Source organism: Eretmochelys imbricata, chromosome 2, assembly GCF_965152235.1.
Source record: "Eretmochelys imbricata isolate rEreImb1 chromosome 2, rEreImb1.hap1, whole genome shotgun sequence".
Classification (NCBI taxonomy): Eukaryota; Metazoa; Chordata; order Testudines; family Cheloniidae; genus Eretmochelys; species Eretmochelys imbricata.
The window spans coordinates 4,218,051-4,232,415 of NC_135573.1; the positions used below are offsets into that span (position 1 = coordinate 4,218,051).

The 14,365-nt window shown below is 44.1% G+C and overlaps 1 protein-coding gene across 6 annotated transcripts in view; it reads left to right on the top strand.

Annotated features, from left to right (window-relative positions):
- Window positions 1-14,365, top strand: part of EEF1D (eukaryotic translation elongation factor 1 delta) — a 37,913-nt gene that overhangs the window by 10,413 nt on the left and 13,135 nt on the right. For 3 of the 6 annotated variants that reach the window (XM_077809704.1, XM_077809701.1, XM_077809702.1), the window contains 2 exons: window positions 3,476-3,599; window positions 5,685-5,756. In XM_077809704.1, coding sequence (XP_077665830.1) covers window positions 3,476-3,599; window positions 5,685-5,756 — 196 coding nt within the window. The remainder of the gene's footprint in view (window positions 1-3,475; window positions 3,600-5,684; window positions 5,757-14,365) is intronic. The other 3 variants (XM_077809707.1, XM_077809706.1, XM_077809703.1) reach the window with 1 other exon arrangement.

A 14,365-nucleotide genomic window follows, 5' to 3' on the forward strand; every position in this document is an offset into this window, starting at 1 on the left:
GACTTAGCCCCTCATCATTCTGAGGTTCATAAACTGAGTTTTAGGCAGGTTTAGCAGTAGCCTTTTTTGTGTGGATTAGATCTTTAGAATGGATATCGTGTTTGCAGTGCATGAGTATTAAAGATCCCGTTGCATCCTTCACAAGAGAAGGAATTTGTTCCAGTGGCTTTGACCAAAATTTCCCTAGAACTTGCTGTATGTAGGTTTTCCACTGGCTTCCCCTGAGAAGTGGATGCTTTTTTGTGGCACTGTGTGTATTCAGTTTGTAGAGGAACTTTGGGATCCTTTGGGATGAAAGGTGCCATTTGACTGTAAAAGAGGCTCAAAGTTTCAATCTGGAGACCGCAGGTGCCTCCTCTGAACAATTGAGGGAAGCTAGTTTTACTAATCTGATAAACCATTTTGTCTAAAAGTGGGTGTTTAATCTGGGCGTGTAAGGGCAGGTGAACTAGATTATAACAAATCCAATGAACAAACATTAGAGCTGGGAAGGGAGATGAATTTTTAAAATGCAGAAAATATCCATAGTTATTGGCCCTGTGATTAGTCTAATTAGAACAGTCTAATTTTGTTTCAAGGCTGGAAATATTTGAAAGCTGCCTGTCTTGGGTGAGTATAGAACAGCATTTTTGTTCCACTGTACATGAAACAATGCAGCTTGTATTTTCATTTTACATAATTGCATTCTACTTGCTGAACCCAAAACTTTTCTACCGTTCAGAGGCCACATTACCTTCTGAGCTGTAGCTCTTCTGTGGGTTTGTTTACAGGCCAGTACTTAAGTGCTGCTTTGTAGCCCAGCAGTGGGAATTAGATTAACCTCAATAAATTCACAGAGAATAGGTCTGTCTTTCTCCTCCCTTTGAGGAGACACTTGTGATCCCTTGAGTTTGAATTGCATTCTCTGTGGCCAGATGGAGGAAGGAGAATCTGTACCACACACACTCCCCATGAAATGAAGATTGCGTCAGTACAACATGTACAGTGTATCGTGGATATGTCCTGTGCATAATTAGGATTGTGTGTGGTAAACTGCTGCATGTAGCCTTGTGTATATGGACAACATTTCTGGCAGTAACTTGCAGGAATGATGTGAACATTGGGAAGGGGTTACAGAATTTGGAGAGGGTTTTGTAGCAGTCTCTCTTGATCCTTCTCTGCTTTTCTGAATGGGTCGGTGTTGGTACTGAGATGTTTTTACAACTGTACAGTACAAAGCATTACTTGTTCAACCAGTGTTGCGATCTGGAGGTGTGTTTTGGAGGATTTGTAGGGCTTGCAAAGGTCTAGGCTGGTTCATGAAGTTATGGTCCTTGTCTTAGGGTATTTGAGTGGTGTAAACTTTTCCTAAAAGATGTTTAAATGCCCTTTACATAAGCTGATATTCCTTAGTTGCTATGTTCCTGCTTACGCGTCTCACAACAGGGCCTTGTCATTGCTGTTACTTCACTGAGATGCTCCTTTCTTGTCTCCTCTTACCCCTCAAACTGACCTTTTGTCCTGAGCTCCTGTACTGTGCCCTTGCTTTGAAATAACTGTATGTCCTCCATGTTAGGTTCTTGTAATAGCCCCATCCCCCAATACACCATGAAGTTAAATAGCCTTTGGAAGCTGTTTAACTGCATACTCATGTTAAGTTAACCCCTTTGCCTCTGAATTCATTGTTACCACTTACAAAGTAATAGGTTGACCTACTTTCGTAGCCATTTTAGAACCCCTGTGCATTTTAGAACATCCCCCTTATCCCACACATGGAGTGGAATCTCATGATTTCTGACTAATACAATGCACAATGGGAAGGATATCTCCCCAATAGTGTAACAGTTTAATTTCTAAATGACTACAGGGTCTTCTGAAAATACAGCCCTGCAGGTCCATCTTCGACCCCTCTATATGCCATCTTCTGTGGTTCTTGACTTGAAAGGAGACACTATTTTAGTATCTCTGTTTTGTTTGTTTGTCATGCCATGTACTATTCAGGAGCTATCTAGGAAGACTGGGTAATCTGGTTCTGCCGCATGCTCAGTGATACATTGCCCATCTAGAGGGTCCGAACTGCGCTAGCATTAACCATGTAAAATAATCTACTCCTGGGGGCATTCTGTGCCAAAAAATAAAAAATTATGCACACAATATTTTAAAATTCTGCAAATTTTATTTGTCAAAATAACTCTATACATAATCATGCCAGTTTCAATTATTTTGGTAGTTTATTTCAAAATATGTCAGCAAGCATATTTATAACAATATGGACACACAAAAATTCCCCCAGGAGAAGAGCGTTAAAGAAATCGCTATGACACCCCACTTCCTGTTTCTGTGCCCCCTTCCCCTCCACACCCAGAACATGGCCGTGGGGGGCAGACACCCACACCTCCCTCCTTCCCCCCCCCCCAGAGCCCAGCTGCAGAGCCCCCCGCCCATCCAATACACCCGCACCCCTCCCAGAGCCCAGTTGCGGGGGCCCCCCTTTGCCCAGACACCCATCTTCCCCCAACCGCCCCCCCCCAAAATAAATAAATAAAAAACCAAACAAACCTGGGGATCCAAAGGGAGAAACATCCTGATGCTTGGTACCAGGCTTGCACAGAGTTTCCTGTGTGCCACCCTCTCCTTCCCTCAGGGCATGCTGGGAACTGCAGCTGCCAGGAATCCTCTAGCTCCCTCTCCACCCAGCAGTGTCTTCTATGTGCAAGCTGGGCTCTGCTGAGTCCAGTGGCCCCTAGTGGTGACTAGCAACAATCCAGCCCATTTCTGTGGGGTAAAGGAAATTCTGCACGCACACTGTTAATTTCTGCAAAATTCTGCATTGCGCAGTGGCACAGAATTCCCCCAGGAGTAAAGATAGCCTGGTTGGAGCAGAACAGTTCTGATACAGGGGTGGGCAGGGCTAGAACCATGTGCTCAACTTGCTCCTGTTTGAACACTGCTTCTTAACATAGATGTAATGTGGCTAAAACACTGTCCTCCACTCTGTGTTGTGTTACAAGCTATGTTAAGGAACTTAGTACTTTTAGTTACTAAGGCTGGCTAGGCATATTTAAAAAAAAAAAAAAGTCTCCGTACATGAGCCAAAAGTTTTGCGATTCTGTCCAGTTTTTAAAGCTATTGTATTAATTGACCTATGTGGATTTTTAGGTGTCTTGACATTTTGATCTATATATCCTGGTGGAGTTGGCATTTACAGAGGGGAAGGTGCAGACTGTCCAACATTTACAGCTCCCACTTCATGCTGGGTTGCTAAATACAGGTCAGATCAGGCAGGCAGGTGGGTGGATGATTAGAATGCCCTGCTTTCTTAATAGGATCCCATTTACTTGAAGCTTTTCACCAGAGAGGAAGAAAGATAAAGGGCAGAAAGCTACAATGTAGTCCTGTAGGGTGGGGGGGAATAAGTGCTATTGCTGATGAACCTGATACAAGCAATTAACCTTAAATGTTCCTAGGTGCTCATAATGTCTCTTCTTATTTGCAGAAAAATGGCAGCTGAATTCCTTATGCATGAGAAGATCTGGTTTGATAAATTCAAGTATGACGATGCTGAGAAGAGATACTATGAACAGATGAATGGGCCAGTTGCCAGTCCTTCGTGCCAACAGGTAATACATATCCTCAAGTAGTAAGGAAGTGGTTTTTGCTGTGTGCTACAGTCTAAGGAGCTCCCAGTACTGATAGCAGGTGAAAGAATGACCCTTCTCACCTGTATGTAGTTAAGGTCTGGTAGTAATTCTCCTATTCTGGAGACCAATTTGTAAGAGATCCTCTCTTGGACTATCAGGTCCTGTCACCAAATTCCCTGTTTGGTTTTCAAAATGTTTCATTGTGGGGACCACAAAGAATTGCTTCAAACCCCTCCAGTGTTCCACAGGCTATAGTTTGAGAACCACAGTGTTCAAAATATAGGGTGTATCTGAAGCTGATTTGCCCGTGTACAAGATGAGGTTCAGCTGTGTGAATGCGGGGAACACTGGGTTATAGTTTACCTGGTCTTTTCTTAATCCTTCGGGTTACTTGCACCCTACCTGCAGCAGGGCCACAAATAGGGTCTGTGACCTATCTGTGAGTAATTTTCTATCCCATTCACAAGCTCTGAGAACAAATGTTGAGGTAATAGGGGAGGGTGGGAAGTTATGCTCGGGACTGACCTACCTGAGCTATTACAATATCTAGCAATTCCCTGTTTTCCCAGGGAGCCAGTGTTCAGGAGTGTCCAAGCTGCTTTTTTACCAGGCACATCCTGGAGACCGAGTGCCTGATGGGAATAGAGCGGTGCTAACACTCCAGAGAGATTGTGACCCACATTCCCTTTCTGGCTTTGCTGTAAAGTTAACAGGCGGGAATGCTGCAAATATTACTTGTCTGCACCAGAGCAGTGGTGGCTATGCTGGGGGAAGAGAAGGGAAAGCAAACTCCAGTTCCAGCATAAAGTACTCAGGGTGGCTCACACTTCCGTTCCTGAGGCATCTGCACCCCCACAACTGGAGTAAGATTGTTGGGAGCAGTGATGCTCCCTTCCTAAAATGTAAAGGACGGTTAACTGCATATGCATTTAATTTCATAGAAAGTGGCTTGAAAACTTAAATGGCTGTTTTGTGAGTGGCAGGGCCAAGCTTTTGAACAAAGGTCAATGCTTTAGTAGCTTCTAGGCATGTTCTGTTGAATTTCTGCTGGCTATGCTACCATAGCGGTAGCACAAAGCTCTGTACAACATTTATTTGAAGGGCAGATGTTCCTACAGTAGGTCTAAAAAATTGGAAGTTTTAAGTAAAACATTAAAGCAGATTCTAAAGCACAACTGTGCTCTGTGTAGTAGAAAGGGGAATAATTAGAATATCACATGACACACAAAGAACTTTCAGTGAAGAAGGAAATTTTACCTGCCAGAAGTGGCCTGAAACTCAACTGACTGAAACTCTTGGAGCTGTTTATTACAACACTCCCTTCCTAGTAAGGAAGTCTTCAGTAAACTTTTTTTAATTTGCATCAAATTTGGAAGTGCCATGCTAGTGTGGGATTATTTGGGGCTGACTGGTGCCCAATGTGAAATGAGTTTTGGTGCTCAGTCCAGTTTCCAGCGGACAGGAGTCCGTGTCACAGAAATCTCCGCTATAATTGGTGCCCTTGTTGGTAGTCTCAGAGAGCCAAGGAATACTTGGACCCTGGAAGCTGAACTCTCGCCCCAGGAGGTGGACCCTCCAGTTTGGGGATGTGGCACACAAATGTGGAAAAGCTATTCAAAGAGTGGGTGTAGCCCAGGCTGTGGCAGTGCTAGAAGGTTTCAGTCTGCAGGACTCTGCCGCTTCACACCAGCATGAAATTCACACACAATCTTTTAAGGAAATTAGCTGCCTAACCAGAGCTCCAGGGGCGCTCTAATGTGATCCTGATAACCTGCCTGAGCGATAGCTATGCCAGCCTGTCAGCGTACCAGAGAGGGGAGAAGCAAAACATTGAGGTCTCAAAACTCTGCAACTGGACACTGTTCTGGAGGCATAGCATGACATGACCAATACTAAGCTGCAGTCATTGCACTCCGTGTCTCCAGCTGATGCTTCTTGAAAACCTGCCTCCAATACTCACTCAATCATTGCTAAAAAATCCAATCTTCTCCCTCTTAGCTGTCCACAGCAATTTCTCATGTCTCATTTTACAAAACATCTTGGTTCTTTCTGCGCTGTTTGCAGGAGAACGGAGCCAGCACGATCCTACGCGACATTGCCAGAGCCAGGGAGAATATCCAGAAATCGCTGGCCGGAGTGAGTACCCAAGCTCTCTCACCAGCTGGCTACCTGCAGTCCATTTTTAGCTATGGCGCATCTCACAGATCTCCTCCACTATGACTGATTCCATAGATTGTGGGGCGGCTTATTTTAAGTTAGAGGAGACTGACAAGGTGTGCAGTGCTGTGTACCACCGGACTAGCTCCGTTTTATCAAGAACACCCGATATTACCAGAAATGCATGCTGTGTAACTGCTTACCTTAGCACAATGACTTTAAAATTAAAGGCCAATTGCACTGGGGCTAAAATTCAGTGGTGTCTTCAGGAGCTATGCATTTCTTACTTTTTCTCCCAGTGGAATGTTTGAGTTGGTTCCAATGATCTTAACTAACACACAACCAATTTAACCATAGTTAAAATACCCCTGCTGAGCAGCACAGGGACAGCACGTATCTGTCAGCAGGGGCATGTTTGTATACCGGGGTACACTGAACTACCACCTTCGCTTTCCTGTTGGCTTTCAGTTAGGGTATGTGCAAAGAAATGGCATCTTCCATCTACTGTTTCTAGGGTACTCGGCTTGGCTACTAGTTTTAACTCTGAACACTACTACAATAGCTTGGTCATATCCCTTGCTGGAGCTTTTATTGCTGCTGATCCATAATCAGTTTGTCACAAAGCTGGCTGTTTTAATCACTGTGATGGTTCAGAAAGGAATTTAGCTCCTGTATTAAGAGGTGTGCTGACTTATTGGGGGGAGGAAGGATAGTGACCAGGATACTAATCCAAGATATCCCTCCTGTTTTCTCATCTGTAAAATGGAGGTAATCGTGTCAACTACTCACAGGAAGGTTGTGAGGCCAAATCAATATTTGTAAAACATTGAGATCCTCAGATGGAAGATGCATAACAAGTGCAAAACTAGAACTATTAGGTGTCTGGTCCTATGTACTGATGGCCCAGTAATGCCTCCTGAGGAAGGAACCTAGCTATTGACTTGGAATTCAAAATATGCCTGTTATAAGATGAGTAGTGACCCAGATATCTTGGGTAGATAAACAGGAATGAATGGAACTGCTTTTCCCTGGGTCCTCTCATTGGGCCTGCAGTTTTTGTTGTGTCAAGTTCAGCTGTATAGTTCTGTGTTAGAATAACTGAGATCCCTTGCAGGAGTAAAGCTGCTCAACGCAGAATTGGTCACTTGGAATTTGATGCAAGGACAGCAGGCAGACTGGGAGAAAAAACAAGAGAAAAGGATTAGATTTGCTTTCTAAATTGGTCCTGAAAACAGGTCATAGGTTTTGGAAGTGAAGAGGGGAAACAACTGATATTTTAAAAACCTACTCAGGAGGGCAGTGCTGGGAGTAAATCGTTGGATCGTTGATTGATGTGCTGCTGCTGACTGCTTTTCTTGTGATGCTGCAGTTGCTAACGGCATGGGCAAGCTGGGAAATCTGCATTGAAATAACCTGCAAATTTATAATCTTCCACAATCTGCTTGGGTTTTCACTATAAATCTTTATTCAAGTCTTCCATCTTAGATTTAAGGTCTAAACATCCTGGACTGTGGAGAGTTCAGCCAACAATCAAAGACAAGCTTTTCAGATAGTAATAGAAAGTGGAATGGACTTTGAAAGTGCTTCCTAATGGAGACCAGGCTCAATGTTGATTGTAAATCCTTTTTTCTCTCTTTTCCTCCATGCCCCCAGCTCGTAATAAGAACAAGGGACTGGTGAGAGTGGGCGGGGAGGGGAGAGAAGGGGGAATCTTGAATCCAAAGCTGCCTTACAAATGGAGCTTGCAGCTCTGTTCTGAAGGCAGGTTCTCCGTTTGGTGAATGTCCCCTTGTTTCCCAGAGGGCAGCCTCGGCCTGATGATCTTCACTTGTGCTGCAATGGGAGTCCTGTTACAGAAGTCTATTTTATCTAATTGAGGCTTAGATGGGAGGGCGTAGAGGAATTTAGGGTTGGGACAGCCAAGCACTGTAGTCTCAGAGGTGGGGGAGTCAGGGCAAGAGGGCTAGGGAAGCCAAGGCAGCATCAGAACAAAAGTCTTTTGTGAAGATAATGTTGTAGTCTCTGTGGCTTAGAAGCCAAATAATTTGTTTGTATATTGACTTTCTCATATGCTGGGGTTTCCTGTAGTCTCAAGTCCTGTGTTGAAATTTCAACATGTTTGAGGTTTTTGAGAGTGAAAGATTCTAGGGACCTTACACTCCACGCATCTGAAGTAGTGGGTTTTCGACCACGAAAGCCCACACCCAAATAAATCTGCCAGCCTAAAGGTGCCACCAGACTCCCCGTCGTTTCAACAAAAGTGAGTAGGCAGAAAGTGCTATCAAATGCAGTTAATCTCTGGGAGGATTCCCAAAGGGATGGATTTTAAATCTGAGAATTGTGCAGTGGAGGCTCTAAAGAGTATGAAATACATGCTTGAATTTGCAGTTAAAACTGCCTGAAGTGGGAAAACTCATTGTAGCCTTACCTAGGTAGCTGTTAAGGTGGCTTCATAATAACATAGCACACCCACAACCATTGTGTAACCCTTGAGATATGTGCACTGCTTACCCAAGCGCATGCATGGTATTAATGACCTCTCCATCCCTCCTTGTTCATCATCTCTTGTTGGTCTTGCCTGATATTGGCTTTGTTAGCTCTTTGTGGCAGACACTGCAATCTTAATTTTTCTTGTAAAGCACCGTGTGCATCTGTAATGCAACATAATAAATCATCTGTGCTGGTGCACAGCTAGGAAGTATGAGCGGTTGGCTTCCGCTTCTTAGACATCCGGGAAGAGAGACAGGTCTGAAATACCAAATTCCCTAGCTTTCCGTTTCTAAAGGATCATTATAAATTATGGACAGTAACAATACAAGCACCAAAAGTAAACCTCTATCCTGATATAACGTGGGTTCGCATACAATCCGATAAAGCTCTGACATGCTGCTGTGAGAAGCGTGTTAAGGGTGCCGGGCTGTGTTGCTCCTTTTCCTGCTGCAGGTGAGTACGGGGGGCATCCTTTCCCCAACCTCCCCGCACTCACCAGTGGCGGGAAGTGGAACAGCCCGGCCCCAGCCCGCTCCACTCGGCCACCTCCCAGCTGCAATGCTCTGCTTCCTGCCGCAGGTGAGTACGGCGGGCATCCTTTCCCCAACCTCCCCGCACTCACTGGCGGCGGGAAGCGGAGCAGCCGTGCTCCAGCCCACTCCACTCTGCCACCTCTCAGCCGCAGCGCTCCGCTTTCTGCTGCGGGTGAGTGCAGGACCTTTCCCCAACACCGCCCCCCCCACCAACCCAGCAACATGGCTGGGGCTGGGGCAAGGGAAGCGGAGCGGGCTGGGGCCATGTCGCTCTGCTTCCCGTCACAGGTGACTGCGGGGGGCGTCCTTTCCCCGGCGGCGGGAAGCGGAGCGCCGTGGCTGGGAGGTGGCGGAGTGGAGCGGGCTGGGGCTGCGTTGCTCCGCTTCCTGCCGCTGCCAGTGAGCACCTGTTAGGGGGTGGGGCTGGAGGGTGGACAGGGGTCAGAGCAGTCAGGGGACAGGGAACATGGGAGTTGGGTAGGGGGTGGGGTCCTGGAGGTGATGAGGGATGCAGGAGTCTCTGGAGGGGGTGGTCAGAGAACAAGGAACAGTGGGGGGCAAAGCAAGTTCAATATAACGTGGTCTCAGCTATAATGCGGTGAGATTTTTTGGTCTCCCGAGGACCGCATTATATCGGGGTAGAGGTGTAGTTGTACAGAATAGCATAAATGTGTTACATTGCTTTATAGCCTGATACATGGATTTTGTTCTCAGACCTCACAAAACAAACTGTTTTACACTAAATTTGTGGAATGATTTAGGAGGCCTGTTGGTTTTTGTGCTTAGTATCCGGGGTTTGGGTGGTGGTAAAGAGAGTCAAAGTATGGGAACTTCAGCTTGATAATGTGAAGATGGAGAGAACTGTTCTCTGTCTCTGACTAGAGATGGAAAGATGGAAGAATTTCATTTTTCTAGCTCTTTCCTGGTTGTGTTTCATGGCTCTGTTGCAAATAGCAATACTGCAGTTTGACAGTCATTATCTAGAAATGTATAAATACGGTGCAGTGGATGGATTTGAGGATCTGAGGTAGTGGTTTGCATCTTCCCAAAAAGAGATTAAAAAAGAAAAAAGATGCCAGAAACATTTATTTGCACATACCTTTCATTCTGCTTTGCATGGACATGTTTGCTTTTATAATCACTCATTTCAGCCCATCTGTTTGATACTAATATTTTCTTATTATGTACCTTTAATTTGTACACAAAGAACAGCCTTACAGCTGGAATGCATTGAATCATCAATACTGTGTGTGAAATCGAAGGATTTTTTATTTATTTTGTGATGTGACATTAAAGTATATTGGAAGTCCAGAGACTAATGGAGTCTTTGATGCACTTGTTGTGCCAATGTGGGTGATTGTATACATGTATTCCCAGCATTCACATGGGCCCGGGAGACCAGAGACTGCTAGTGTCTTCAAATACACCCTACTGTTTTGCAAACCTTATTTCCCAAAGAGACAATGGAAGGGGCTTTATTATTTGTATTACAGTGGTGTCTAGATGGCCGAATGAGATCAGGACCACTATGGGCTAAACAGTCTACAGATGTACAGTATGATGCAATTCCAGCCCTGAACAACTTTGTCTAAATAGTCAAGACAAAGGTGTGGGAGTTTTCTCAGTTTTACAGATGGGAAACTGAGGCACAGAGGTGAAGGACACACAGGAAGTCTGACAGAGCAGGGAATTGAACCCAGTCTCTCTGTCCATACTGTAACCACAAAATCATTGTTTGTGGTTAAGGCATTGGACTGGGACTTAAAAGTTCTGGGTTCTGTTCCCTGCTGTCCTACAGGCTTAGGCAAGTCACTTAACCTCTCTGTACCTGCATTCCCCATCTGTAAAATGGGGTTACTTAACACCCTTTTTTGAGGTAGGACGAGGATGTATTTAGAAATGTTTAAGGTATCCAAGTAATAGTGTTGAGTGTTGTAGGCAACCCTATATAGCTGCTCTCGTGTGTGTAAGCTGGACTCTGTTCTTGCAGGCCAAGAACATGACCAAACCTTCCAGAGCTCAGTCCACTAGCATCTTCTCTGACATAGTATTAAATTAGGAAGACCACCTGGGTGTTAATGTGCATGAGGGTTTACCCCTAAATGGGGTTGGGTCTGCCTTCTTGGAAACTATAGGAAAAAGCGTGCACATTGAGTTCAATGACAACTGTAGCACAAACCTGCTGATAAGACCTAACATGCTGTTGATTAATTAGATGGTGATCCACTGGGGAAGTGGATCACCCCCCCAACCCCCAAAAAAAGTGTAGGTGTTCTGTTTACAGCTGTGGGGGTTGGGTCAGCTCCCTGCACTACTGTGATCAAAATTTCTTCACTCTGGGTTGGGCTGGGCTCATATAAAATGAATCTACAGTTCTGGATTTTAAACTATCCCAATTTCCTTTCTTTTCCACTAGTTGGTGCTCCTTTATCTGATTTGAAATATGTTTACAGAGACAAAATTTTAGACACCTTCCAATCCCTTCCCATAATTCATCCCCCCTCAATTTTTAATGAATTATTAGGTATCTCAGAATAATATCTGGCAGCAAAATGCATATAGCGTAACTGCTGTCTAGGCCTTCCCCATCTAATTCCCCTTTATCACAACTTTTCACTCTTCCTGTACTCAGGTTAGTGTAGTGATAACTATTCGTAAGCGGGCAGTTTTATGTTACATTGAAGACAGGCAGGGTAGATTCCTGTATTATGTACGTACTTCTCAGAGTAATACTGAGTGGGTCATTTGTTGTGAGATCCATAGTGCTGTTTTGGAAATGGGACAGGTCAGGCCAGATGGCTACAGGAGAGTGATAGAAGGCAGATATATTAGCCCCAGGTTAAGTATGTCCCTTTTCCCTGGGTAAGGTAACAGGGAAGGTTCCAGAACAATCAGGAACTTTCTGGAAACAATTAAGGCAGACAGGCTGATTAGAACACCTGCAGCCAATCAAGAAGCTGCTAGAATCAATTGAGGCAGGCTAATCAGGGCACCTGGGTTTAAAAAAGAGCTTACTTCAGTTTGTGGTGCGTGTGAGGAGCTGGGAGCAAAAGGCACAAGAAGCTGAGAGTGAGAAGGCGTACTGCTGGAAGACTGAGAAGTCCAAGCATTATCAGACACCAGGAGGAAGGTCCTGTGGTGAGAATAAAGAAGGTGTTGGGAGGAGGCCATGGGGAAGTAGCCCAGGGAGTTGTAGCTGTCACGCTGCTGTTACAGGAGCCACTGTAGACAGCTACAACCCACAGGGCCCTGGGCTGGAACCCGGAGTAGAGGGTGGGCCCGGGATCCCTTCATCCCCCCAACTCCCTACTTGATACCGGAGGAGTTGAACTGGACTGTGGGTCCCACCAGAGGGGAAGGTCTCTGGCCTGTTCCCCAATCCACTAGGTGGATCAGCAGAGACTGCAGGGATTGTTCTTCCTTTCCCCATGCTGGCCAGTGATGAGGCTGACTGAGTGAACGACAGATTTGAGCCACAAAAGTGGCCAAACTGAGGGCTGCCGTGAACCTCTGAGGTGAGAAAATCCACCAATAAGCGCAGAACCCGCCAAGGCAGAGGAGGAACTTTGTCACAGAAAGGAAGATCTAAGTTTCTGTGTATTCTGCCATGTGTGCATTTGCCTTCTGTTTCCATTGCGTTTCGATTCTGCAGCGTCTTGAGGCTAGAAAGAAAGTGCTGCAGTGTCCCTGCATTTTGTAATAGAGGGACGTCTTGGTGCTAGGTTTATCATTTTAAACTCTTAATTACAAAAGTATATTCTACTACAAATATCTGGAAATGGCCAGATGGTTGAGGCCTATGGTAAAGCTACAGGGCTAGATTCTACAGTCCTCACTTCATAACTAGTGAGAACTCCCATGGATTTTTTACATGCCTACTTGAGGCTTTTCTAGGCAGGCTGAGATTTCTGCCTTGTGGGATTTTACTAGGCAGGCTGCTGTGCTGCTCTTAGCACTCTTAATTCAATGTACTATTAAAGCTAAGCACTTAACTCCGTTGAAATCAGGAACTGAAAACTAAGGTTCCTGTATAAAAGATATCCACATCTGTAAATGTTGTAGATAACGTGGTCAAGTGACCAAGTCAGTGATGCTGTGGGAACCTTAATCTTTAAACATCTAACTCTTTTTGCATTTGAATTCTCATCCTTAATAGAATCCATTACATTGCTTTTGCCAAGAGGAAATCCAATGCAATCTTTTAATCAAAAGTAAGAGGGAAAACCACTTGATAGCACAAAGTAATAAATGTACTTGACCATGCGTCCCTGAAAACCTGGAATGTCCCTGTTTTTAGGGCCTGTCCATCAGTTTTTCTGTTCCTGATCTTTGTAACCCTGCAGAATGACCACCTGACAGAACCATGGGCCAGCAGAGGGGCTTTTCCAGGCCTACCTGCTGCACTCCAGTTTCTCATTTTCCCAGACTCCTACATTGAGGAGGCACATTTCCCCTTTTAAAAATATATCAGTTTAACATTAAATACAAAACTGTTAATCCAGCAACTTTGCAAATGTGAAACAGGAAGTGATCGTTAACTTGTTCAATTGCACAGCACTGTTTAATCACCTAACTAGATACCCAGGTTGCAGATGTAACTTTTCTTAGCCCACAACTCTTTTTGTGGCTTTAGTATTTATATTTGCAACCTTAATGTTGCCTCCATGCAAGTTTTAATTTCCTTGTTTTGAGAGGAAAAAAGACTGTTGGAGCAAACTTACTCCAGCTCAGTAGAGCTGCACAGTTCCAGAACTGTTAAATGTACCCACGCTATAAATATAGAGAATACAACCTGTGGCGCAGTATAATACAAAATGTTTGCAACAGGCTTTAATGTCATTTAAATAATTGCTTAACTGCAATCGCAAACCTTCTTGTAATCGCTTCATGATCTTAGAATATTTTCCAAACTCTGACTGTTCCTCAGTGAGGACTATGTAAAGTTTGAAGTCCAATTATTGATCAGTACAAACACACTGTGAAACGTGAAATAGGTAAGTACTCCTCTTCCTCAAACCTCTCATACGACTGAATGACTTTCCCCAAAATGAGAGCGATGTCTTGGGACAGAGGTGAGCATAATAATTTTAGCAGAAATGTCCAGCTATCAGTAGTGAAATAGTTAGTAGGACTGTCAAGCGATTAAAAAAATGAATCAAGATTAGTTGCACTGTTAATAATAGAATATCATTTATTTAAATATTTTTGGGTGTTTTCTACATTTTCAAATATATTGATTTCAATTACAACACAGAATACAAAGTGTATAGTGCTCACTTTTTATTTTTTGATTAAATATTTGCACTGATAAAAACAAAAGAAAGTATTTTTCAATTCACTTCATACGAGTACTGTAGTGCAATCTTTATCATGAAAGTTGAACTTACAAATGTAGAATTATGTAAAAAAACCTGCATTCAAAAATAAAACAATGTAAAACTTTAAAGTCTACAAGTCCACTCAGTCCTACTTTTTGTTCAGCCAATCGCTCAGACGATCAAGTTTGTTTACATTTTCAGAAATAATGCTTCCTGCTTCTTATTTACAATCTCACCTGAAAATGAG